We start from the raw sequence: 27,726 nt of genomic DNA on the forward strand, positions 1-27,726 counted from the left end.
GAACTGTTGTTAAGTGGAGTAGTCGAGGTCGACATTACAACTACTACACTGGGTCATTGAACCACTTTTTAGAGGGACCTATCTGAGTAGTTTTTATCACTGTTTTTTCGCTAAGGAAGAAGGTACCGTGCCTTGCGATGTTGAATCCGATAGAAAGGATTATTGAATTGAACGGATATGAGTGGCAAAAAAGATGACTTAGCGTTGAATAAAAAATTATAACATAGCTTTGACTCGGCTGCTGCTGTCGCCCATTGTTTCAAGACAAGAAATTGACCTTTCTAAGCTAACAATTCTCTAGTGGTTAATAAGCTCAGAACCTCCGTACATTACATATTTTCGAAAAGCCTAGATATAAGGGAACATTTTGGTTACCATAGTGTCACCATTGTTTACATAACTATCACGTGACAGGTAATTTGCATAACCTTTCAAAAATCGGTTTTCCCTATGTTTTGTTTCAATGCTTTGAGATATGAGGCTGAAATTTGTGTGAGTGCAAGCTGTCATAAGGATCTTCCAAAGTGTGTTTCAGAATTTTTTAAACCTTCTAAAACAATTTTTATGCCAGAAAAACTTCCAGAGCGGTGAATTTAATCCTAGTTGATTTCTTTAAAATTGTGCTCAAATAGAAAAATTAAGCAAGAGATAAAAAAATCTGAGACATACTTTGGAAGAGTGTTGTGATAGCTTGCATTTCAGAAAGATTGAGTAAGATATTCTGAAGAATCGAGACACAACATAGGGAAAAAACGATTTTGAAGGGTTATGCAAATTACCTGTCACGTGATAGTTATGTAAACAATGGTGACACTGTGGTTACCAAAATGTTTCCCTATATCTAGGCTTTCAGAAAATGTATAATTTACGGGGGTTCTGAGCTTATTAACCACCAGGGAATTGTTAGATTAAAAATGTCAATTTCTTGTCTTGGAACCTTAATAAGTAAACCTTACTATACTGAGAGCGCAGTCACTCCTATTATACAAACAGTGTGTTGATTTGACACGTTTCTCATCTCTTCAACCTATGATGACGATTTATCTAAAGCTACCAAGCATGATGTCTTTTAATGGTGTTATCTTTTCATTGAAATATCATTTTACATATCGAACATACCTTATTTTAAAAACGGCTCATAGTATCAAAACCACCATATAAACGATTACTTTTCTGTACCTGGATTACTGTCTAGATTTGTATCGCTTTAGTAAAAATGTTGTTTTATCCTGGCGATACAAACATTTGCTGATGATATTTTCATCTTTTACGCTGTACATGGGCTAATGTATATATTGACACGTTGGAACTAATTTAGGATTATTGAATTTTCATATTTTTTCAAATTTCTCAAAAATGATAGGTGCCCTATAGTTGAATGTTGCGATATTACAAATTTCTTGTAAAGACAAGTGTGTAACGTAAAAAGAAAAGTAGATGAGGTTACATTTGCAGATGAAATCGACATTACTTCACCATCTAATTATCCCAAATTAGTTCCAATCGCATTTATTGTAATGAGTAGCTGTAATCCATGCATTGTACTCTTACTTTTCTGCCATAAGAATGCAAACGAGATGAATTTCAATGTCAAGACAAACGAGGATGTATCGCAAAGAAACAGCGTTGTAACGTCCACTTCGACTGCGACGACAAATCAGATGAAAAAGACTGTCCCGGTAAGTTTTAATTAGAAACTCCAAATAAAATAGTGGTGATACTCAAACAATCTTCAGTCAGAATGGATGTATTGCAACATTTTCCTAATGGAGTAACTGAAACATTGTACAGTGCGTAATTGCTTATGTACTTGGTCTGTGCTCAAACAATCAAATATGTCCCCAGCTCTGAGTAAAGTATTATCCCTGTGTGGGAAGGAATAATCATCTTTTCTGTGTACATTTCGTGACTATGTTCAAAACAGAGAGAAAAATCGCTTTTGCAAATACCTAACTTAAAACATGAAAATTGGCAGGCAAATGGAAGTATATTCAATCTCTCTCGCTCGCTCGCTTGCTCTGGTTCCTCTGTGTTTTTGAATTATGCTATTAATTATTTAGTTAATTTCTATGTTCTATAAAACCGTACATAATGTTATTACTGATTACCTTTCAAAATGCAGCAAAAGATTGCGGAGATGCCTTGTGGTGTGCAGCTGATGATTATTGTATACTAAATGAGTTTATCTGTGATGGCTACAAGGACTGTTCAGATGGTCTGGATGAAAGAAACTGTACAGCTGAAATTCCAAGTAAGGAGTTGGCATTTCCTTTAATTTGACATCTTTAGGTTTTGGTGATAATGACAATCCTTTTATGACGTCGTCTTCTCTTTCATAAAGTAAAGGGTCAATAATATATTGCCACACTGAACGCAATGTTGTTTTGCAAGTAATTTGTTCTTTATCTGAAATAGTTACACCCTTCTTGTCATAGGGCAAATCGCCATGGGAAAGTGCATGTTGCAAGTCATTCTCTGAGAATTGATGGGCTGCAAGTTGGCCGACGTGCTGCACAGGTTAATCAAACTGACAACTATACAGCAAACGAGTTCCCCAAACTATACGCACCAACTGTTCAGAATATTTGCCTGTGTTTTATATGATATAACCGACCAGGGTCATGTAACAGTGATATGTTTAGGTGTGTAATTGGGTACTGTATACCGCAATACTGGAAATGTGATGGCGTTACTGATTGTGCGGACGGCTCTGATGAAGATTTCAGTATTTGTGGGACGCCAAAAGTTTTAGGTATGTTCATTCTAAAACAAAATGGCGGGCCAGACACATCTAGCTCATTATGTGACCAACATATTTGAGTTAACCAATCTATGAATCCTTTTGTCTCCTGTCTGTCGCCCTGTCTGGCCCACAATCTCTTACAGATTTGGATTGATAATTGTATTTTTGCATATAATCTTGCAGTCGATTGCAACAAATCTGTCAGTCAGATTAATGGAACCATATCATCGGTTGCATATTCGACAACAGGTCTGTATTGATTAAGGTAGAACGCACCTCGGGGACAGATATTCGGACTCTCAAACTTTAGCAATTCGTTTCTAATATACCACTTGTGAGGGTTCATTTTAAAGCTCTTAGTATAAGAAAACTTTTCACCGGCTTAGTTTTTCGAAATTCGAAAATTTTATTTTTCCCCATAGAGTTAACACAGGGATGTCGGCCATTTTGAATTTGAAATATCAGTAATTCGATGGCTATTTGTTTCTCTAGAACCAAAATTAACACGGTGACCCCCGATTTTATTCTTGATTTTGAAAGAGAACTGTTGAAAGATTCCTTGATGAAATTTTAAGCAAAAGTTTAAGTCTTTTACTTTCGAGGTGCATACTACCTTAAAATAGGTTGAACCTCCCGTAGGTCAATTATTTTTGGAAATAAGTCACATTGGCGCGATTTTTTAGTAATATTTTATGATAAATGTTTATTTTTGAGGTGCGTAAATGCTTTCTGGTGGGTCTGTATAATCGAACTCTCGAACATTCAAGGTAGCATTTGCCTCGAGGACAGATAACCGAACTCTGAAACTTTCACATTTTTTTTGGTCTACCACTTTTAATTGATCATTTTGAAGCTTGGGAAGTAAATAAAGTTCCAACCAGTCTATTGTCGTTAAACCTGAAAATTCGATTTTTCTCTACCAGGGATAGCGGTTATTTTGAATTTCAAGTGATTGTAAACATTGGGAAATTTGTTTCTCCATTTCAATAATTTGCAAGATGGCCACTGATTCCGATTCTTTATTTCAAAAGGGAATGGGAACGGAGCATTGTTAGCAAAGTTTGAGTTTTTCAATTTTCAGTCACGCACCACCTCAATTGAAAGTGGACCAAAGAAAATTAAATTGTCCATCTGCAATACTTCCCTTTCAGTCTAAAATTTGGTACTTCATTCGAATTACATCGACTGACATTTATGCGGAAGAACATATCACTTAAGTCTCCAATACTAATCTGTGCAAAATATGTACCATTAAAGGAAATCATTTTTACGTCTTAATAGACGTCTTTACACAACGACTTTCATAATAAAGTCATGCATAGCTCCCTTGAAAACAGCAGATGAGTCTTTGTGATAAAAGTAAATTTGCAACCGTAATTGTGGATGCGGAACATACAGAACTTGATAGATTCAACAGAATGACTCAAGTCCTGTACTGTAAATTTACATTAGCCCTTTACATTTGAAGAATCCTTCTAAAGAGTAAACGTTTGTGATTAATTTCAGGAATATGTAGCAGCTGCGGTTGTGAGTTTCCCTCCACATCCGGGACCTTTACGTCACCAGGATATCCGGAAAACCTCAAGAGGAATATAGACTGCAATATAACAATATCTGTAGATGAGGGTCGTATAAACATAATGTTTTTGATTTTTGAAAGTTCCGAAGATGCATCAAATTCCTGTTCACAAGATTGGATACAGGTTCTAATACATTTTAATAATATCATAATTATATCATAATATGAGATTGCGATTTAAATAATGTCATAATACAAGAGACAGACAGACGACAGACAGAAGACAGACAGAGTGGGGACACGCAGACAGAGCAGTGATACAATGACAGAAGCTCTGAAATACAGACTGACAAAGATATACATACATAGAGACAGACAAAGGTTAGATAAACAGAATCTGCATTCAATTTTGAGTGTTTCTGCATGTCTATAGTGTTTTACTATACACTCAAAACATGATGTAATAATACAGACCTTATACACAGATGACATCACCAATGTTACAAAGCTTACTCAGTCAGACAAAATTAAAAACAAATTTTAGAAGAGACGTACATACCAGGCTGACACATCAATCACCAATATATGTTATGCCGCCGTACCTGCATCATTTTTAAACTTGAAAATAAACATATTGTTCTTCCACACCGGCTTGCTGTAACTTACCGTATCATGGGGAGGTGCGTCAAAATGGCCATGAAACTTCCCAATCATACAATTCACTCCATGAATGAATTCTGCAAATGTTTCATTAATTTTTCCAGTCATAATACTTGACTTTGAAAATTTCAAGGACATTCTCATTTATTGCATACGATGCCATCTTCTCCAGGTATGCCTACCTCACGATTTACCTCTGTTGTCTCCCCATGAATCAATTCGACACCTTATAGGCAATTAGAAGTGGAACAGCTTCAATACTATCAAGGCCCCATCGAGCTATTATTTTGGTTTTAAAAAAGGATGCACGCTCTTACTTGCTAGGGCTTAAACCGGATCCCGCCATCGTTTATCTGAAATAACAACGTTTTTCGCGATTTATCCGGATTACCTCTCAGAGAATTTACCACCTAACCATATGGATGATGCAGTCTCGTATCTCCTATTAGGTTTTAAACATTCACAAGTCAAACATGTGGCTGTGGCTAATCAGTGGTTTTACGTTTAACGAATATTATATCGACCATTTATCTAAATGATCAATTCACCCTTGCTGTAAACAATCGAGAAACTGATCTGTGAATCACTTTGCCATGATTCGGCCCCAGGGAAGGCTAACCAGTACTCCTGTCTTGGTATGATTATATAGATGAAGACACAACCATACCACAGTTCGTTTACAATTCCTAGATTTTCCCTTTCAGATAAGAGATGACATATCACAAAGAACGACATCGAAATTATGCAGTGCAGAAAACATCACTGAATGGATCTCCGATAGCAACAACGTTACTGTCTTCATACTTACTGGTGGTTCAGGTCAGGCACTTGTCAAATTCATGGCTACGTATGCAACCCTACCGAGTCTCAATACCACGATGCGTAAGTTGTTAGTTTTTAAATTAAGTATGCGAAGATATTCTTCTGTTAATATCATGCCGAGGATTTGATTAGCAATAGTCTGTACACTTCAAATGGGCGACAATTACAGTATATAATGATATTTCAACTTCCAATACCATTTAACTTATAGACAAACTACAATTTACACATACTTTCAATTTCTTCTCCAGCGAAGATTCAAACCCACACGCTTCTTCAAGAATTAACATCAAATTTAAACTTGCGCAGTCACACTGTTATTATTATTATTATTATTATTATTATTATTATTATTATTATTATTATTATTATTATTGCTGTTGCTGTTGTTGCTTTTGTTGCTGTCATTGTTGTTGTTGTTGTTGTTGAGAATTTTTTCTTCATTTATTTACTTATCGTAGCTTGCTATGGATATTCATGCGATGATGGACTGAAATGTATTTCCTTTACTAAGCGTTGCGATGGGCAACAAGATTGCGCGGATAGCTTAGATGAAAAGGACTGCCCTGTCGGTGAGTAACTACTGAAAGTATAATTGTGTTCACGTCTTTTGACGACGGATGAATTCAAACGTTATCGCGAACACTAGATGTGTGTAGGTTTCTCATGTTGGTTTTCATTTGCTTTACAAGCGACTGTTAAGCATGGAACCATGGCAGTTGCTTCAACAGCAGTCAGCGAACACTTTGAAAATCTTAAAACTCCCAATGGCTATTACTAGTTGTGCGATATGCCAATCGGTGCCTTTTTGATGATTTCCGAATATAAGAATGTAATTTTATTAAACCTGGGCTTTTTTATTGTCGTTACGTTTTATTTTTGCTCAGACGTTTTTTTGTCTGTTTGTTCATGCAAAGAGAGCTTGAATGATTTTACTTAGTCGAGGTTATTGATTTTTTGACGAGATTTTAAACAAACGCCGACACCTGTAACCTCCACAAATGTAATAATCTCCACAAATGTAATATCAACCACAATTGTAATAAAATCAACCACAAATGTAATAAAATAGTCAACCACAAATGTAACAACCCGCAACCACAAATGTAATAAACAAATTAACCATAAATGTAATAAAACTCAACCATAAATGTAATAAACTTGAATTTGCATATGTGATCATTTGTTTATCAATGCCCTGAGTAAATAATAACTTTAATACGACGAGTGTAATGTTATTGCATACTTTCCTGAAACTAGGTTTCCTTTCCGAAACACAGAATAGAATACTTTGAGAACGCTATCACAAAACGGCGAGGTACTGATCAAACCGTTAGATAATGGAAGTGGAACTGCAGTTATAGACACTGATAATTACATAATAAGGAAGCGTCAAAATAACTCGTCAACCAGTGATACCACACAAAGTTTATGACAGATGACTCAGAACAAATAACAGAGAAATATAAAACCTTATAACAGAAACTTACGACACAAAACATGTTGACGACAATACATATTTCAATCTAGTAAAAAACAATACGAACACTACCTTGAACACAGTAGAACAAAATTAGACATCCTGGCATCCCTAGTGAAGGAACAAACTTCAAGTGGGACAACATAGGAATACAGACAATCTATCGATTATTCCACACAATTTATCCACTGAAGACGAATTTGAGGCAGTTGATTAAAAAAGTACGGCAATTTTCGAAAAAAGGCGTTAAAGGATCGTAGTGTTATACAGTCTTCCCCACTCTGGAGTAGAGACTGCACTGACGTTCAGATTACAGCTGTGTCTCGCCATGGCCAATCAGTTCTGTACACAAAACAGGGAAACGTAAAATACACTTTCAAATATGCAAAACACACTAAACGCAAAAAATTAAGAAATGAATGATGTGTGGAGTTGCTTTCCTTATTACATAGATCAATATTTAAGGGCTAATTCCTCAATTGCAACGACAAAATAGATTTATTACATTTATGGTTGATAAGTATTACATTTATGGGTGTTTTTTTATTACATTTATGGTTACCATTTATTACATTTGTGGTTGGTGTTTTTATTACATTTATGGTTGATTTTTGTTACATTTATGGGCGATATTACATTTATGGGTGCATTTTATTACATTTGTGGTTGATATTACATTTGTGGAGATTATTACATTTGTGGAGAACACCTTCATGTTCTGTCAGTAAAAGTGTCACGGGCCAAAATAGTTCGAAATGAGCGTTTTAGTGAACAATGTCTGGAGTACGAAGTTTGTAGTAGAAGATGGATAGTAGGCAGGGTAAGGGTGGTCAAGCGCGACAGCGCGATTGAACTTGAAGTCATGACAAATCGTTCTCTTAAAGCTTGTTAACAGCTGGTCTATGTTGTTTATCACAGCACCTGTGTATACATACATGGACATGACGGAGAGGATGGGTGTACTGTTATCTCCTGATTACCCAATGAACTATCCGAACAATATCTTCCATCGGTATTCTGTCATGGTCCCAACTGAACGTACAGAATCTGCTTTCAGAGTCAAGTTCACGTTTGAAGACTTTAACATCGAATATTCTGAAAATTGCACAAATGATTGGTTGCAGGTTTGATACACTTACATCTTGTTATGAAAATGATTGACAATATGAAGTTCAAGTCATAATCTTTGATTGATTTTCAACGACTCTATGTATGTATGTATGTATGTATGTATGTATGTATGTATGTATGTATGTATGTATGTATGTATGTATGTATGTATGTATGTATGTATGTATGTGTGTGTGTGTGTGTGTGTGTGTGTGTGTGTATGTATGTATGTATGTATGTATGTATGTATGTATGTATGTATGTATGTATGTATGTATGTCCGTCAACAACTATTTTCAACTATTTTCGAAACACCTGACATCACTTCTTGGTCTTTTGGCCAGAGGTCCATATATCTTTCTTTCATGAATTTGACTTTGTTTGTACCGTCTATTTACTGTCTGTTCTGTGCTGTTTTGTGTCTATGTTTACAACTATTGTCTTACAAATTTTGACCTAGTGTTATTGGATTATGGATTGGTATGATTGCGATTATATGTATGTATGTATGTATGTTGTAAATATGTCCGTCAACATCAAAACTCGCGAACCGCTGCACTTTTCAGCTTGGTATTCGGAGTGTTGATGCATCCTAGGCTATAGATGGGATTTTGTTCAAATGAAGTTTGCATCGCCAAAATTATGCAAATGAGCTTAAAATGTGAACATTTGATATTCAGGAGGGGTAGGGTCTAGGAGATTGATGAGGTAGCATTACTTTTTACCAGATCCCTTGTACATTTTTCCCCATTCTTTATTTTTTGCCCACTCTTCCAACCTTTTCTTTTTGTCAAGCCTTCTCTGGCTGATTTTTTGTTGACATTTGCTTATGTAGTAGGATCTGCTTGTCCTATTGCTATAGAAGTTGATATGCATGTTCCTAAAGATGACCTCCAGTACCTAAGTTGCAGACCTTATTAGCTTTTGTCATTCTTGTTTTTCTGGTTTAAATATTTCTTGAATGGACCAATTCAAACCGAATGTGAGCACACGGTCCTTGACGGTATTTTTCAAAATAGGGTGTTGACGCGTTCTTTACGTGCATCAAAATCTGGTGGGAACGTATTTGCCATCATTCTGTCACAGTGCATGAAGTTTGTAATAATCTGGTTTGTATATTTCACGTTTTCAAATAATGTTTGCTTAAGTTGTAACTCTTGTTGTCCGGGATTTAAAATGACACGCACTGTAAGGCATTGTGTTTGAATAAACAGGATACTACAGAGATCAAACATTAACAGCAATGTAGTTCCCTTGTAAATTCCTAAATCTCCCAGCAAACCCGTATCCATTGGTACTGGTAGGCAAGTCGAATCTTTTGTAATATTCCTATATAAACGCCAAATATACTCAGTTAGAATAGGTAGAAGAAGTCGTACAAGATAATTTGTGAAAATAGTATCTGCTTAACAACGAAAATCTCTGGCATGAGATGCATAGATATAAAGCAGTATATACATATATTGAATGGCCATGAGAGTAACAACATACTCTTGTTTCCCATAGGGCCTGAGTGTTGGCCACAAAAGTCTGAGTCATCGGCCATAAGCTGAGACAAACAGATTACAATTCACAGAACTGACGGAAACAAATAGTTCATCGAATATGGATCATTAATATATGTTTAGTAACTTTTATAATCCAAATTTTTCACAGAAAACTATCTGTTTCTATCATTCGTCCCATAGCAGATGACAAGACTAGCTTTTTGCGCATTCCAGAATACGCACATGCGTAGATGGTACCTACAACTTGTGCAGCGCGCAGGCAGCAACAGTCCCGGACCGATTTTTAATTGGCAGTTCATAGTTTCCTAGTATTGTTAATTTGTAACTGGCTGTTTGCGTGTGTCATCGCCAAAATGACACATATTAAATGACCGTGCATTGAAGAATCACAAACGTGACTGTTGATGAGGTGTGTTACATTATTTACATTATTTACCTGCCCCTATCCTAATTGCTACTTGATAATTCGCTCCGTTAAGTAAGTATGCCTGTGGTACTACATTCAAATTTATGTATCGAAATTGTTAGGAAACCTGCGGAGTCATGATTTGAAATTATCTACACTGACATTAAATCTTTGTCCTGTAATCACTGTCACTTTGTCTGTGAACTTCATCGGGTGATCGATGTTTTACTGTTCATCGTAAGATATGGAAACAAACACGTGCTCTTTTCAATTCCATTCAGTTACGTGTGTATGGTGATGCGCCAGAACCCATTAGACGGTCAACACGCCTTTGTGGTAAAACACTGCCAAAATCTTTGACTATGGAAGTACTTAGCCTTGAATTGACGTTTGTCACTGATTCAAACATTACAGCAAAAGGGTTTCGTTTGAAATACGAGAAAGCTGAGTGGCCGGACCACGGTACGTGAATAAATTTAATTCCAAGATTATAGTAAATTCATTTGCATTATAATATGATACAAACCGTTACAAGGATATTTATTGATAAGTTGTGTAGTTGAATCGCAATTTCAAATGTTCATTTGATCGCCTGATGAGAAATACATTAAAATTGCGATATATGGCCTTTAGGTTCGAATTTGACATTTAATATTTAGGAAAAGTAGTAATATAAATATATCAATCAAGCCATGATGAAACTTGTGCATTGATGATTTCATGTCGCTGATTGCTGTTCAAATGATATACATTATGTATGATGTATGATATACATGATATGTATTTAGTTTACAATCTCAGCACAGGAATTGTAGCTTTGCGTGGATAATTAGTGGCAGCTATCATAAATCGATTATCCACATCTATGTAACCCGGAGTTGGTCTACGTTTTGCAAGTGTTATATTCCAGGATCAATATTGAAACTGGTGTTTTTTATTTGTCGTATTTTTGTTCGAAATATTTTAATATAGGAGGGCTGAAAATGTATATTAGACAAAACGCGCAACGCCCAAACAGTGGATGAAATGCAGAGATTTGTGCAGCAGAAATTTGTGGGGGCGCTCGGTCAACTACTCAGAACTAGGTTAGAATGATCCACACCGACCTACAATCCCTGTGTGCAGATTGCCTAATTTGGTATCCATATTTTCAAAGCAAAACTTTATCATCTGACTGCCAAAGTGTAATCCTTCTACAAAATTGCTTCAATCCTTTTGCAAGAGAAGTACAGATTTAATAGCGGTCAATACATAATAGCTAAATGGCAGTTTGTTTTTTTCTCTCCATATTTACAACTACTGCCAAATTCATACATCTCGTACACATGTTCCCGTATACTGAATACAAAAGAAGCAATCGAGTATCTGTACATGCCTTGTTTGCCCTTAACACTTAAAGACTGCACCCCAAACAATGTTTGCCATGTTTGAATGTAATCGAACACATCTGTAGTTATGAGGCAGATAAATACAAAATACCTGCAGCGGGAAGAACGTATTAATTCTATCAACGATTCATCGACAGCGATACTGCCCTTCTTGTTGTCACACTTTAATGTTTATGATTATTTCTCTCAATGAAGATGAGACTGATATCTAGCATATGATCTTTGCTATCAGGTCACCTTTATTTGAACAATTTAAGAAAATTTGATGGAGGAACAAGAAGGCTATGCGATCAACACCATAATTTATAAATAGCAATTTTGATATGTTCACAGATATTCTACCAGTTTCATATGAATTGCTCTATGGGTCAATTAGTCAACTAAAAACATGTGAAATTCTCTTCATGTAACAGAACATGTTAGAAAATGTGGTGAAGACGATTTCCAGTGCGGTGATGAGAGTTGTATTGCATGGTATAAAGTTTGTAATGCAGTAATTGATTGTCCTGACGGGTCAGATGAACATATAAACTGTACTAGACAAGGTAGGACTGATATTTTCCGATGTATTTTCCACTGAGTCCCCACCCCAATAAAATGCACGCTTTATTTTGCAACAATAGAAATAATCGCAACGAGAAAATAACAACATCAAAACTGTTTTTCTTATGTATGTATATAAAATGTATGAGCTGTTATTATTCGAATATGTTGTGACGCAACATTAGGTTATCAAACGTTTCAAACGTGAAAGAGATAGTAGAGCAGGGACCTATAGGTCACTACTCTACCATCTGCTTCACCTGTAGGTCCTATAGGTCCCTAAGTCTACAATCTGCTTCACCGATAAAAGTCGCATTCATTCCTTTGAAGACAAATGAAAGATTCATTTGATGACAATCCGTGGCAAACGCAGCATGGACAAGAGATTCTATCACGTGATAATTATGCAAATTTAAGTTGTAAATCTTGGCTTTTACCTGATATTTTTGTGAGGGGTTTGGTTCTCAAATTTATACATCAATGAATGAATCAAGTCCTCAATGATCTCTGTCTGATATGAAACATTTGAAATTTCAGGGGATTTTTATAATTTATTTCTGGTCTCCCTTGTTACAGAAATAAACAACCTCTATAACCTAATTTTCTTGTTAGTTTTAGTGAAAGTTTTCTATGTCTTATACCCCTTTACGTCAATTACCAAATTGAATTCTGTCACAATAGGGTATAACAGAGAAGATGTTTTCACTGACGGTTGGAATCACAGTTTCCTGGATATCACTCAAGACCCCGCATTGTTCAAAGATTTTCAGGAAAATCAATATCGCGACACCCACTTCGACAAAGTCAAAAGTGAAAACCCCCCAGACTGGCAGGGATTCATGACATTCTCGTCAAGTCCTGATTTCAAAGACCTAGAAGATGTACTGAAGTTGGATAGAGAAGATATTAGAAGCATACGGCCACCAGTTGGAAGACTTCATTTTGCAGTGCACGTTCAATGGGCAGCCCTGTAATATAACGTAATGGCTTACAGTACATAATTTTCGAAAAGTTAGAACTTAACTAGTTGTCAACACTACCATTACGGCAATCTATATATTTCATGATTATTTGTTGTTGTTGTTGTTGTTGTTGTTGTTGTTGTTGTTGTTGTTGTTGTTGTTGTTGTTGTTGTTGTTGTTGTTGTTGTTGTTGTTGATGTTGTTTTTCAGTATCCAGTCGTTATTCAAGTTGATCAGTGATCTTCTGATGTCCCCGTTCTACATGTACGCAGTTGTCCGCCCTGTTATTGCACCTTTTGGATCATCACTGGTCCTGTTTTGCAGTCATGCCTGTTAATCTCTTTTCACAATGGTCCGTTTAAACAATGTTTTTCTCTGTATGAGGTATACTAGTATTAAACGTTCATTCGAAAAATCAAATAAATACATATTTTTCCTTCTTTTTCTTCACTATCCTCTTCTTCTTTCATCATCATCATCATCTCCATCTCCTTCTTCTTCTTCTCATTATTATTATTATTATTATTATTATTATTATTATTATTATTATTATTTACAGTGAGCAGTTTTACACATTTCAACATGACGTGTTTGGAAATTGCTTTAAATTTAACCATGGGAGAAATGGACAGCAATTAGTCAATGCAACAAATACCGGCTGCAGCTCAGGTGAGTAGAAGTAAGGTGGACACTTCAGCTTTGCCCCTTTTCTTGACCAAGATAATTCGTTTTGCTTACATGAATAATTGGAAATTGGTTTTTGTCATTTCTTTCATGTTTCAATAGCGGTATCGTTAAAATACAAGTGCTTATCTCTTATTACAACGTTCTGTTTCTGTTTTATCGGCAAAACTCAGCCAAGGTGCGACATTCACTTTTGTATGTGTCAAAATGTACATCTATGGAGCAGTTTTAAGAAGTCCTCAGTATGTAACGAAAAGTATTTCATTGGATATTATCATTAGTGTTAACACATGGTTTCTTTCATGAAGGTTTGAGTCTTACACTATTCATGGAACAATCGGAATACATAAGTCTTTATGGTCGAAATGTAGGAGCACGTGTCACTATCACACCCTATGACATCCCGTCACATCCGTCAACTGATGGGCTGACAATCATGCCTGGTACAAGGACTTCAATAGGAATCACTGAGGTTAGCTTCGTCAAAATTATTCGTGAGACAGACAGATAGAATGTATTGAGACTGCGCAAGATGGTACCAACCTACCCGACAAACAGTCAGACAAACAGATAAATATGCAGAGATCGCTGCTGCTCAAGCAGATAGATTAGATCTTACTTAATAGTGACGACAGCTGATGCATTTAGACGGATAACCTAGCGATGAAATTAAAGTGAATCTTTCGCATCTTACAGGGAAGAATAGTAAGACTTGGTGGTCTCTATGGTGATTGCTACAAGGTTGAAGATAAATATAATTCTTTGTATGGTGGTTTTTACAGATATGATATGCAGGTATGCTGGTACAGTCTTCTGATTGTCTCTTACGATTAACAAGTCCCACATTTGGGAATGCTTAAAAGACAAACGCTGACTGTGTTATTAATCTTAGTTGCATACGTCGTATCAAGAAATGTACGCTACACCTAACAATATGTTGTTAAGTCATGTGACGCACGTTTAAAGTATAGCAAATAAGCTGTTCTTATATATATATATATATATATATATATATATATATATATATATATATATATATATATATATATATATATATATATATATATATATATATATATATATATATCCTTTTTATATGATTTCCACAAAGTGTACGTGTTTGAAACGTGTTCCTTCTCGTTTCAAATTTCCAAACATGAAACAAAATATGCAACGTCATCTACGAAGCTATTTTTAAATTATTATTTTACTAATAATTTTCTGCATTTGATTTTCAGTCATGTAAGAATTTATGTCTTCATTCGACTATCGTTAACAAATGTGGATGTTCACAAACGATGAATATACAAAGTGCGCCACCTTGCTCCATACTCAACAAGACGCAAGGTAAAGCTAGAGGACTGGTTATTCAGCTTTTCAATCGGCATGTTAAATGTAGATTAGAGGTTCTGCATGTAGACATGGCATTTCCTTGCCAATACTCTTTGATGTAGGCATTGTTGCTCAATTAATTCTGCATTATTTCATTTTGTGAGTTTCATAAAGGAAACGAGCAAGGCTTCATAATATTACTTAAAGTTAGCGTTTCCCCTCATCCTGCCGACTGGCTCTACGAATGTTCATACTGGCAAAGGTAATCTCAAACCTCTGAGTAAGAAAGTTGTCACATTGTTAGTTTGTTTGTTTTTGTTTATCTGCCTGTCTATTTATATCAGTGCCTGCACGAGTGTGTGTAAATCCTCGGCACATCTGTTCACTGTTGTTACGCCAGTCGAAATTTAATTTCCGAGGCAGTCAATCAACTGACTTTAAGGTAGTATGCGCCTCAAAAGTGAAATACTTTAACTTTTGCTCAAATTTTCCTCGAGGAATCTTTCAATCGTTCACTTTCAAAACCAATAATAAAAATTGGGGGTCACCGTGCAAATTTTGTTTCTAGAGAAATAAATTACCCCTGATTTATCTATATTTTAAATGAAAAATGACCGCCATCCCTGTGTTAACTCTATGGAGTAAAAAAATCGATTTCAAAAAACTAACATGATGAAATTTTCCTTATTCAAAGGGCTTTAAAATGAGTTCCCACAAGTGGTAGATGAGAAAACAATGCGAAAAGTTTGAGAGTCCAAAGTATATCTGTCCCCGGGGCGCATTCTACCTTAATGTGACACGGAATAAAGTCAGAGAGAGGTAAAATAAAACACAAATATAGTGTTTTCCTGTAATATGATTTGTGGCAATATTGTAGCAGACTGGGCACATCATGTTATCCATATTCTGGACGGCATTGATTTCATAAATATGCAAACATTGGGCAATCACTCTCATTTCGCAGCAGTTTGATTTAAAAGGAGTAAGGTCAGTGTCGGCAGTATCGATGTAGGGTGGGTCAAACTGTCAAATACATTTTCCTATAGCCTCATCAGGCTTACGTGAATGGCCGCCATCTTCATCTGACAGAGTACTTCAAAGGGATTTACTTAATACACAAAGCATTTATTTTTGAATATAGATCTATGTCAACAACTGGTGAGTTACTTCTACCGCATAGGCGTTGTTTCTTGTGGTTGTGAGAAGACATGCACGTAAGTGTAGTCGTGATTTTGTTTATTCTATGTCATGGCATTGGGTAGTGTTATTTTACCTACACACATCTATGTGAACTATTGACGACAAATCGATTGTCATTAATTATTATTATGAATATAATTTTTCATGGAGGAATCATTTGTTGATAGCTGCTGGCGAAGTAAACTTTACACGACGTCTTTATGCTTATTATACGCTTCGATATCAATAAATGATGTTATGTAATCAGAGTATGAAATATTCAGTTTTCATCCCAAATTGTTGAACTTTTTTCCAACATCGAACATTTGGCAATCACTCTCATTTCGCAGGAGTTTGATTTAAAAAGGGTGAATTCAGTGTCGGAAGTATCGAAGTAAGGTTTTGTCGAACATGTCGAATTGCACATTTTAAAGCTTACTACTAGCAGTTATCATTTTTGTTTTCACAATAGTTCTGAAGAAGAATGCATATGCAGTAACATAGACACACATCTCCTCGAAAAATATTCCAAACAATGCTTGACGGGGTATGTTGATGCCTCGATTATTTTTCTTTCGATTTAGGGACACCAATTATGAGTTAAGAATAGCTCAGTCGATGTGGCCATCCAAAGTTTACTTGGTAAGAATGTATTGACTATATTTTTGAAAATGGCAATTAATTTGTTGAGTGAGAAGCATGTCATGAGCTCCTTGACGGTGTAAATTCACTATTATCTTTTAATGTTTATCGATATTTCGCAAAGCTGTTACGCCAACAGATAATGCAACTGATTTTCAACGGCATATCCTAGTGAGAATATAAACTTTACTTTTTAGCCATAGAGTCAACACAGGTTTTGCGCTATTTGAATTTGAAATATCGGTAATTTGAAGTCAAAGTATCTCTAGTGCCAAATTTTACACAATGATCCCAGATTTTTATTCTTTTAATCGAAAGCGCCGGTTTAAAGTTTACTTGAGGAAAGTTTGAGTTTAAAGTCTTTTCATTTCGAGGCGCGTATTACCTTGACGACCAAAATGCAAATGAAACACCGCGTATTACCTTGACGACCAAAATGCAAATGAAACACCGCGTATTACCTGGACGACCAAAATGCAAATGAAACACCGCGTATTACCTGGACGACCAAAATGCAAATGAAACACCGCGTCAATGTTCCCACAGTTCAATTGGTTAGTGTACCGTTGTACATGCATGCTTGATGTATTTGCCAGAACCTGTAGATCATATCTTGAAAACGGACGGCTGCATTATTACTCTAAATGAGTTTTCTGTTTATCTTTTCTGACCAAGAAACACCTACTGAGGTCGCTGCATTCAACCAACGCAAAAACACGTGACATCAATGACCTTCAGGCTGCCAGGTAGGTGAAATTAAACAATAGTAACAATACACTTATAATTCCTGTATTCTTCTCTATTGTTCTCAGTAAGTCATATCTTATATTCCATCAATCAATGTCATTCTTCTCTTCAGCTTGAACCTTTCGAACGTGGACATACACTACGACGAGCTTACCTACCAGGAAATACGTGAAGAACCGGCTTACCCAGTAAGGCTTTTATTTTAACCTGTGTGTCGTCGATTTGATTAAATTAGCTTGACGTCCTTTCAAAACGGTCGAACAAAGTTTAGATCGGACTGGTGATGACATAACTTTGAAATTGCTAATACTATAAAGGCAGTGATGGGTGTAGGTGGAGAGTCACACAACACACATTTATTATGAAATGATCAAACTCTTTCAATCGTTAAGCTTTTATTATACAATCTGAACATCGGAGCTGGTGATCAAACAAGCAAATGAAAATGACAGACGATAAAATTTTCACGTTTTTATCATTCCCATTAACAGATAGAGAGCTTGTTCAGTGATATCGGTGGTTCATTGGGACTTTATATTGGTCTGTCCATTATCACAGTCTTCGAGTTCTTTGAATTTGTAGTGGAAGCTCTACGTGTGTGCTTGCGACGGGACGGAGGAAGACATTCATGAATTAGTATGACGTCAGCGATGTCAATGGTAGCGTAGATAGTACAGATGTTACCAATACTATCAATTATTTTGTTTTGTTCATCAACAAAAGTGCAGAAGGCAAGGTGAACACTGATCAAACTGTCGGCTTTGTCACCGTTGTATTGATCCGTTCGACGAATCGACATTTTCATTTCTAAATACGTACTGCGAGATCAAACTATGTAAGTTGACCACGGTCCCTTTTTGTGGAGGGACCGTGAGTGGACTTATGAACGAAATATGCTGTAATGCATGATCAACACACGAATATACTTTGTACAAACTAATAAAGAACCTGTGCTTTAATGTATATATTTCTATCGTATGCTGAATTGAAAAATTTTCCCGCCAGGTTGAATTCATCCGTCACTATTAGTTCGATATAGATTATCAGTAAACAACAAAAAGTCACGTGAAGTGTACTCGAACACATATTACCACTTCCAGCCCTATGAGCTATATCTATTTGTAATTTTTCGACGAGATGATTTGAAATCAAATTCAACTTAAACGTATGGAAGCTATATCAGCTAAAGGAAATCAGCTAGATGTTGTTAAGTATTCCTCTGGCAGAGTTTTTACAAGTCTATCCGCAGTTGTGGGTATTTTAGAAGCTAATTTGCATGTCAAATTATCTAATATGTGGCATCTTGGTTTTTTGTGAGCATGGGAAGCTAAGCGAGGATGTAAATCATAGAAACACGTATCATTATTATTATTATTATTATTATTATTATTATTATTATTATTATTATTATTATTATTGTTGTTGTTGTTGTTGTTGTTGTTGTTGTTGTTTTAGCATTCATGATAATCTCCTATTTGAATTATATGGGCAGAATACAAATAATACAAATACAAACACAGACTACAAGTTTTTTTTAGTTTGAATTTCATAACGATCTTTCATTTCAGTGATTTAAGATCTCTTCAACCTGTCCTGATCAGGACTTAATATTTATTGTTGTGTCACTTTCAACGCCCCAGAATTGTACCCATATATTGGCTTCTAAATCCTGAGAGTGCACGCCAAATTCAAATAGTACTGGTGTTTATAAAAAGTTATATAGAGTCAAAATTGTACTGTAAATTACTTGACTACTAGAAATGTAAACTGCAAGACTACTGGTCATATGACACACATAAAAAGAGTAACTCAAAGAGGTGCGTTTTAAGGTTTGATTTAAAAGAAGAAAGAGTAGTGGAGCATCGCATCTCAAGTGGAAGATTGTTCCAAAGAAAGGGGGCCGCAACACTGAAAGCACGATACCCATATTTCTTAGTTCTTTCGTTTAGTAAAGCCAAACGTCTAAATGCTCAGAGTGCAACCAGTAATCTTGGCGTGCGAGTATGTAATAAGCAATGTCATGGCTTAAACCTTTTCCGGATAGTAATTCGTTTCTCGACAATGAGACTGCATTTAATACAATATATGCCACATGTTTTATAGACTGATATTTAATAAGTAAGCGTATAGTAGTTTAGGTAGGAGAGCAAGCTTGTAAATGTACGTATCTGTTACTCAACAAATCAACAGTTACAGCCACTGTCAATTTAAGCAGGCAAATAAATCACGTGATACTGGATGGCAGTGAAAAACTGAAGGACTTTTTAAGGCGAACAGGGAGCGACGGGGAGGGGGGAACTGGTACGCTTTTTAAATCGTTGTGGAAGGGCTGGTACGAATAGTTTTAAACTTTTTGCTCTGAAAATTCACCCATAGATGGAACGTTTTTAGGGTTACAAATTTAAGTAAAATACGCTACACAGCCAACACGACCGAAATAGCCCGCACACGGCCCCTTGGGATACAATTTTATCAGCTACTTCCACCCCAACTCCGAGGCTTCAACATGTATGCACGTACGCGTACGTTGCTGCATCTTGATAAAAGAGCCAGAACATGATAAAACGCCCTCTCCAGGGCTCCAGGCTTGCGAGACATTAACCAAATCTCGCGAGAAGTCGCCATTGTCGTGCTTAAAACAGTACTATTTATAGCAGGAAGTAGCATTGTGTTAAAGTACTTGGACAAGTTGCTCTATTTCACTTCGGAAAGATCAACTTTTTTGTGGACAATGAAAACAAGAACAGTTTAAGTTCAACTGATATCTTCACGATGAAGAAATTCACGGTAAGAGGCTTAAAAATCACGTTTCACCGTAAAAATCGCGAACCGAGTACAACCGACGAAAATGGGCGATCTTTGAGCTCCATCGAGGTGGCTGAGCCAGAACGGCCCAAAACAGCAGTAAACGGTGATATCGAAAGACAGAAAGTTAAGGAGAGTTTCCTGCAAACAGTAAAGAAGAGAATTGCAGCTAAAACACAGCGAAAGGGGCGTGGGAGAAGGGGTTCCATCAGTTCTTCAGAAGATGCCTTCCCACAACAGACCCGGCCAACATCACCGACGAACAATGAAAACTCAGATTTCGACTATTACAACCGACCACCTCGACCAAAAGTTTACAGTAGCATGCGCGACCGGAGTCGCCGCTCGTTTGGCCCGCTACGTGCCTTTAACTCCGAAGAGGCCTTGGACAAATTCGAAGTGCACGTTGAAGTACACAACGAAGTGGGGACGGGAGGGGGAGAGGGGGACGACGACAATGAAACAAAAGAAGTGATGACATCATCCTTCGGAAATAGACACGGTGCAAATCAGTACAACTGTAATGCTAATGACACATACGAAAATGTCGATGGTGACGATCTTGTAAGGTCATCAAGGGCGCAAAGCCAATCGGCCATGAACTATGCCATTACCTCCACCCATATCAGCCACAAGGAAACCAAAGTCACTGATAACAGCAGTACTTTGAGTCAAAGTGAAAAAGAGTTAGTCAACCACAAAGGACCAGCCATTCCAAAGAGAGCACCCAATCCGAAACTAGCAAAGAGCATCAGATCTGTGTCTATGCACAAAACTAATCAGTCATTCTCTGATAGAGGTTTTGACTCCTGTGATGCTGACCACTTCAAAGATTTGCCTGCACCAGTGTATGATCTGGTTAATGATCAGCCACATAACAGTCTAACCAGAGAGTTGAACAAGTTATCCAAGAGACCATGGTACTGGGGACCTTTGACCCGGAATGAAGCAGAAGAGAAACTCAGCAACATGCCTGATGGATCATTTCTTGTGCGTGATAGTTCAGATGATAGATACTTGCTCAGTTTGAGTTTTCGTTCAAATGGAAGAACATTGCACACTCGTATTGAACACAGTAATGGGCTGTTTAGTTTCTATCCTCTATCAGAACCAGAAGGGTACCATTCCATAGTGGATTTGATAGAACATTCCATGAATGATTCCAGAGCTGGGGTATTCTGCTATTCAAGGGAACGATTGCCAGGAGTACGTTCATACCCAGTACGACTGACGAGTCCTGTGTCGCGTTTCACAAAGGTCCCTTCCCTGCAATACCTATGCAGATTTGTCATACGAGACTTCATCCGCAGAGACCATATCCAGAAATTACCTCTACCCACTAGGATAAAGGGATATCTTGAGGAGAATCATTTCTAAAGTCTCACATATCAAGATGAAGATGTCTTAAAAGCTTTCTTTAAGTCTGTTACTTAAACAGAACAAACTTGCAGCTGTTCTATGATGTGTACACGTAGATGGGTGTGGCTAAAGTAGGTCAAGTGACAAGACGTAGCACCTGTACAAGTTTGTTCACCATGTTTCTGTCATAAGTGTAATGATGAAGAGTGTGTTTGTATTCAACTGTTGTTACAGTCCAAATGGAAAGCTAATCCATTCAATTTCAACCTTACAATCACACAGATAATGTATAACAAACTTGGTCACTTACTTTATTTGAGCCACATGTCATGTGCAGATCTAATCTCATTTTTGCAATGTTCATAATCCCACCAATATTTTTGACAACACAAAAAAATCCTTGTCCTTACAATATACAGTGCACAGTTGAGATCAGTGCTATGCAGATCATTTGTATTACAATGTTCCTCATTCTGCCTACACATGTACATATAATATCAAGTGCAAATTGTATTTGTCCATCTCTAAAACATGTTGTACTAAACTCTCAGAAATCAAAATATGCTGTCATACAGGGTCACCTTGGACTTTTCAAGTCAAGAGAGACAACTCTCGGACAAACTTTCCAGTTGCAAGTACACAGTGAAGACTTCAAAGCTATTTGCCATCATGGGTTTTAAGTGACTGTTTTTAGTTTAAATCGTTTTTATGCAAACTGCAAATTTTTTCTTTTCCAAGTTAGCTTCTTTTCCCAACATTTTCTCTTTTGAGAAAGACAAAATTGCTAAGACAGCACACACTATATTGTGCTGCTATCTCTCCTAATATGTTTCTGTGTTGGCAAGTTACAAATTTAACAACCAATACTAGTGCCCCTTGAAATTTGTATTGAGGTCATTTCTTTAAATCAATGATATGCACACACTGCAGAGTTTGCTTGTTACCATGGCAGCAAGACTAACAACAAAAGCAGATGATAACTTTTGATTGACAGTTGGAGGAGTAGTTAAGTACATAAATGCTAGCAGATTTTTTTGCTTTGTGCCATAAAACTAGTATTATACATGTAGCATAATTTTGGCAGGTAAATCATAAAAACCTGTCAAAGCTGTGTGTCAGGCCATTCTTGCTGCATCACCCAACATAAAAAGGAGCGAGACAAGACCTCCCAATATTTTTTCCTAAATGTAAAGAGACGTGGGTAAAAATTTAAATACAATGAATAAAATAAAAAAAACCACTAGTTTGAGTCTTTAACAACAGTCCAAAGTATAGCCTTTTTAGCATGGCAGAGTTCCATCTTTTTGCAGTGAGATTCAAAAATTATACTCCTTTGATGCATAATCTTATTTTTGTATTGGTTTAATTTGGCCTTGCACTATAAATAATTTCAAGCAAAACAACATGGCTCAGTGTTTCATATCCTGGTGTTGTATCATTGAATACAGATAGCAAAACTACTTCCTGGTTCACTGTACAGGCAGAAGTGTAGGTCATCTATAAATGCATTCACAGGCTTTTCAGTAGGCTTTTCAGTCTCTTATCAAATTTGATGAAAATTTGGCCTTCTGAACACAAGATTGTCTGTAATTCATTTCAGAAAGAGGCTCTGTTTTAGCCTAAGTTACTAACGAAATGTCTCACAGTTGCAGGAAGTAAGCATAACAAAACAACCACACCCATCATGTCTGTAGACTGACTAAAGATTAAATATGTAGAAGTAACAGCCTTTTTATTGAATCAAATGACAAAACACAGAAAGTGACAAATGCCATATTATCTGGTTTAAAGTTCTTTGTTGTCTGTGTGTAAGGTGGACTATGTCAATCCTGAGACCTGATCAAATCAACGCTGTTTACTGTGCAAAAGTGTGTATGAGACGGGAAGCAAAGATTGCGTAGGGTGTTAACCCACACAGTGCATGACAAATACCAGAGTAATGCCAGTACGTGTGTATCACAGATCAATAATTTAACAAGAACTGTGTCGTATCTGTCTTGATTGACCATTGGACTCTGTGCCTTGTTATGGCCTACCTCAGTGTGCACATGACATGGTGTATGTACTAGGTGTTGACTTGGTAATGAGTAACCTACAGGTCACACTATCACATAGATTATGACTACCAGGCATGTGACAATGTGAATGCAGTTAGATGAGGAAATAAATCTAACAAGCAAATCTGACACCATCTTGTCATGGTTTAATACCTGCGTTCAATAGTGTTAAGATATTTATTATTATTTCACAATAAGTAATGGTTACTTTTGAATCAACCTTTACAAAAATGGAATTACAAAATTACCATGGTGACTCAGTATTATGGTATGCCATGTCATGACCTAGGAATTGTTTTGTTTGAAACTAAGATACTGGTTGCAGTATGAACTGTGGCTGTTTTAGGTGGATTGTTTGGACATCAAACCACAACATGTGCTTCTGTATACCTTGTAAATTCAAAACTGACTGCATTGAGACCTGTAGATACAAATCAGTGCTAAAGCATTGTGTGTAGGTGTCATGGAATTTCAGAGAGAGAAACTGTAGTAAGTACTGGTGCATGAATTATCCATGAGTATGTAGGTGCCTCACATTCGCCTTCACATAAACATGACTTTTTAATTTCAAGCTCTGCTTCCAGTTTCCTAAATGTTCCAACCCCATCCTAACCAAAAAAAAAAGATTCAAAATTGTCACTTGTTTTGTAATATGTACGTTCATACGATTTTTAGCCTTTGAAGCCATGGTAGCAAGTTGTTCTGTAAATATATTCTACTTGAAAAAGTGAAAGTTGGAAATGTACATTTTTTGATCAGCTGTACAAGCTCACATGTATAAATGACTATTTTAGATATAACAGCATATGGTGTACACAGTGGTATTCAAGTTTGGAGGAATTTTCAAGAATGATTTTAAATTAAACAAAAGAAAGTTTTGCCTGTAACAGTTCAAAAGGTCACATCATTGTGTTGTGATCTCCAGAAAATGCTTGTTCTTTGCTCAAGTCATTACATTTGCTCACAAATATGACTTGTCTTTGTCGTAGGATATTGAAGATCAATCCATCAGAGTCCAGAGCAAAAAACATCCCTGTAACAGAAATTCAGACAGCATGCCACACATTCTGTCTTGGTTACTCATTCATGTTGATATACTGTACATATACGTATGAACATATCAATTGTACTGAATGGATCTGCCAGATAGTATGTACAATGACAACAACACCGTCACATTTTAACTGAACTGCTTCCCTGACAGCCTTGATGTTCAAGTTTCAGTCACAGGAATTGTGTACGTGTACTTGAGTAATTAAAACCGGTAAATTCTACAAGGTTCATCAATGGTCATACTGTAATACCACATACTTGTAGTTCCAAATGGAATGTGTTCATTTTAAGTAAATTATTGATTTCTGTGGTTTTTTCTACCTTTCTTCAGCATGGGACTTTGTCAGTTTAAAATTTTACAGCCTTGTCATTCCTGTTTGAAAAAGAATGGATGGGTCATTTTTGTCACTGCATTCTTGTATGATGTTGTGGTGATACATTATATACCAGTTTGATCATTTGAAACCAATATCAGAGGGCAGGTACCTCAAGGAGCAACACACAAATTTGCCTCCTCTATAATCTAGAATATAAGTCACTTCATTTTTTTCCTGCAATATTTGATACTATGGTCATTAACTATGCACAGTACAGGCAAATGATTGGTTGAGAGAGTCTGGGCATAGCAGTTTCCGTAGACTAGACAAAGCCACCAACAAACAATGTTGCAAACTGTTGGTACATATCATAGATCAGAATTTCAAATAAGTAACAAGGCATACAACTGTACACAAATAGTATTATACTTATGCTTTTGTAACGGCAAAAGTAAATCAGTTTTTTGGTCAAAGCTACCAATATTTTGATACAGTATCTCCTTGCAGTGCAGAGGACATTGATGTCAGCTGCTTATTGACTGTGGCATCATGGGATACTACTGAAGTTGTCTAACATTTGCAGCTCACAAGCTTTATATATAAGGTCCAAAAAGACTCTGACTGATTTGTGTATGTTCATGAAAACTTGCAGTACCAGAAGTGTATGTTTGTTTTTGTTTGTTTATTGGTTTCATTAAAGTGACCATGGTGACCAGAATACAAACTATATCCCATGATGTCATGCAGAATTAAGCCAGGCTGGTTTTAACAACTATTGAAACATCTTTGTGTTTTAATTCTGAACACAAAGAGTTCATGCCAAACCAGTCGAGTTTTAGTTATTTTTACCATATAGTGACACTAGCAGCTTCCTTAGAATATCCGAACATAAACAAGATTCATCTGGTATGAAGATCTGTCCATTACAAATAATTTTTGGTGTTTACAATGCCTGGTGGCCACTGTCCTGTATATTGTAATTTTCTGACAAAGAATAATGTATTGACAAATACAGAGATACCAGTAAATCAGCCATAGGACACTTACTGTGTGTAAGGACTATGCTGTTGTCATGGTAATTTTCAGTTTACAACATGATTCTCTTCAAAAAATCAACTGAATTTTTATAACAGATTGGTAAACTATGTTTCTTTACATAGGGACATCCTTTTATGTTTCATTTACATTGTATATTGACCTATTTAGGCAGTTACCACAGCATAATAGCTGCAATGCATAATCCTACAATATGTATTCCAGACAATTGGTTACCCTTCCAGGACACAATCCCGGAAGGTTAAGGAATTTTTAATGTAGTGTAATATTATGAAGGATCTGTTTGTGCCTGGGGCAGTGTTTTATTGAACTTTTGAGAAACATTTTCAGGATTGTGTTATTTTTGGCATTGTGACAAGACATAGGCATAAATGTAAATATTGCTCTATAGAATAGTCTTTGCAAACCGTTGACTTTGCTCAGTTTTCACTGGCTTGTCTTTATCAAGCCAGAAAATTTTGCACACCAGTTTGGCTGTTACAAATTGCAAGTCTTCACCAACTGAACATGACATTGAATGTAAACAGACTTGGCAAAGGAACAGTGGTTTCTGCTCACTTTCGATGCAGCCTGCCAATGACCACATTTTAAACCTTGGTTTGGTCAAATCGAAAACAAGCAGAACTGTGCAGTCTGTCTCGTAAAATACATGTATGATACACAGAATAAAAATGATATCAAACAATTGAATGTTACACGTGTAGTTTTGTGCGCAATTTTTTATGAGCAATTCAAGTGTAAGGTAACAACTCATCAAAGTTTCTCTGTCTCCTCAAATTGTGGACGTATCCATTGAAACTGAGAAACAAAATGACAGCCTTTTTCACATATGTCACTTGTGGAACACTTTCTCATTCACTCAATTGTAAATTACTTAATACTGGATTCCTTTAAAGTACACTGCTTGACTTGTCATGTTGTAAACGAATAATGTTGTATCACAGACAGTAGAGTGAAAGAACCACTCTACTGTATATGGTTCTATGACTATTTCAAGTCAGCTGGTCCAATAGCATAGATTTTAAAACACTTGCATGTGTACTACCGGTATGTTGCAGGAATTAAAGTGCACCAAATTGACCACAGTTGTCTGACTGAGATGAAAGGTGACAGGTGATATACTGTCACTGAGGTTTGTCTTCCTTGTTGCATCAGTCTATGTAAAAATGAAAAGGTTAAAAATCCCATGATTGGTTTCTACTATTATTCATCATCTTTTCCCACCAGCACCCAATCACAACATGTGTCGTGTCGACTTCTCTACCAGCTTCCAATCACATTCTGCTACATGTAGCCTTTGCCATATTGCTGGGCCAATCAGAATGTTCTTGTAATTTACTGATGAAATAGAGAT

At 36.4% G+C, this 27,726-nt stretch overlaps 2 protein-coding genes across 2 annotated transcripts; both read left to right on the forward strand.

The window, feature by feature from the left end:
* The first annotated feature begins 10,368 nt into the window (after window positions 1–10,368).
* Window positions 10,369–19,073, forward strand: LOC139148791 (degenerin mec-10-like). The gene is made up of 12 exons (XM_070720232.1): window positions 10,369–10,710; window positions 12,050–12,181; window positions 12,861–13,159; window positions 13,701–13,810; window positions 14,134–14,297; window positions 14,522–14,620; window positions 15,064–15,172; window positions 16,299–16,371; window positions 16,921–16,978; window positions 17,654–17,724; window positions 17,838–17,913; window positions 18,217–19,073. Exons 5-12 carry the CDS (start codon window positions 14,154–14,156, stop codon window positions 18,355–18,357), a joined length of 771 nt encoding a protein of 256 aa, XP_070576333.1. The 5' UTR covers window positions 10,369–10,710; window positions 12,050–12,181; window positions 12,861–13,159; window positions 13,701–13,810; window positions 14,134–14,153; the 3' UTR covers window positions 18,358–19,073.
* A 1,271-nt stretch (window positions 19,074–20,344) lies between these two features.
* On the forward strand, window positions 20,345–27,067 carry LOC139148491 (suppressor of cytokine signaling 6-like). The gene has a single exon (XM_070719967.1). The coding sequence runs from the start codon at window positions 20,498–20,500 to the stop codon at window positions 21,905–21,907; it is 1,410 nt and encodes a 469-aa protein (XP_070576068.1). The 5' UTR covers window positions 20,345–20,497; the 3' UTR covers window positions 21,908–27,067.
* The last annotated feature ends 659 nt before the right edge of the window (window positions 27,068–27,726 follow it).

Source organism: Ptychodera flava, chromosome 13 (genome assembly GCF_041260155.1).
Source record: "Ptychodera flava strain L36383 chromosome 13, AS_Pfla_20210202, whole genome shotgun sequence".
Lineage (NCBI taxonomy): Eukaryota > Metazoa > Hemichordata > Enteropneusta > Ptychoderidae > Ptychodera > Ptychodera flava.

What these genes read in the sequence shown, in the direction of transcription:
- LOC139148791 (XM_070720232.1), top strand. Translation starts at nt 14,154, where the DNA reads ATGGAACAATCGGAATACATAAGTCTTTATGGTCGAAATGTAGGAGCA. An exon ending in CTTCAATAGGAATCACTGAG is followed by an intron (nt 14,298 to 14,521) that starts GTTAGCTTCGTC and finishes CGCATCTTACAG; the next exon opens with GGAAGAATAGTAAGACTTGG. An exon ending in TTTACAGATATGATATGCAG is followed by an intron (nt 14,621 to 15,063) that starts GTATGCTGGTAC and finishes TTTGATTTTCAG; the next exon opens with TCATGTAAGAATTTATGTCT.
- LOC139148491 (XM_070719967.1), top strand. Translation starts at nt 20,498, where the DNA reads ATGAAGAAATTCACGGTAAGAGGCTTAAAAATCACGTTTCACCGTAAA.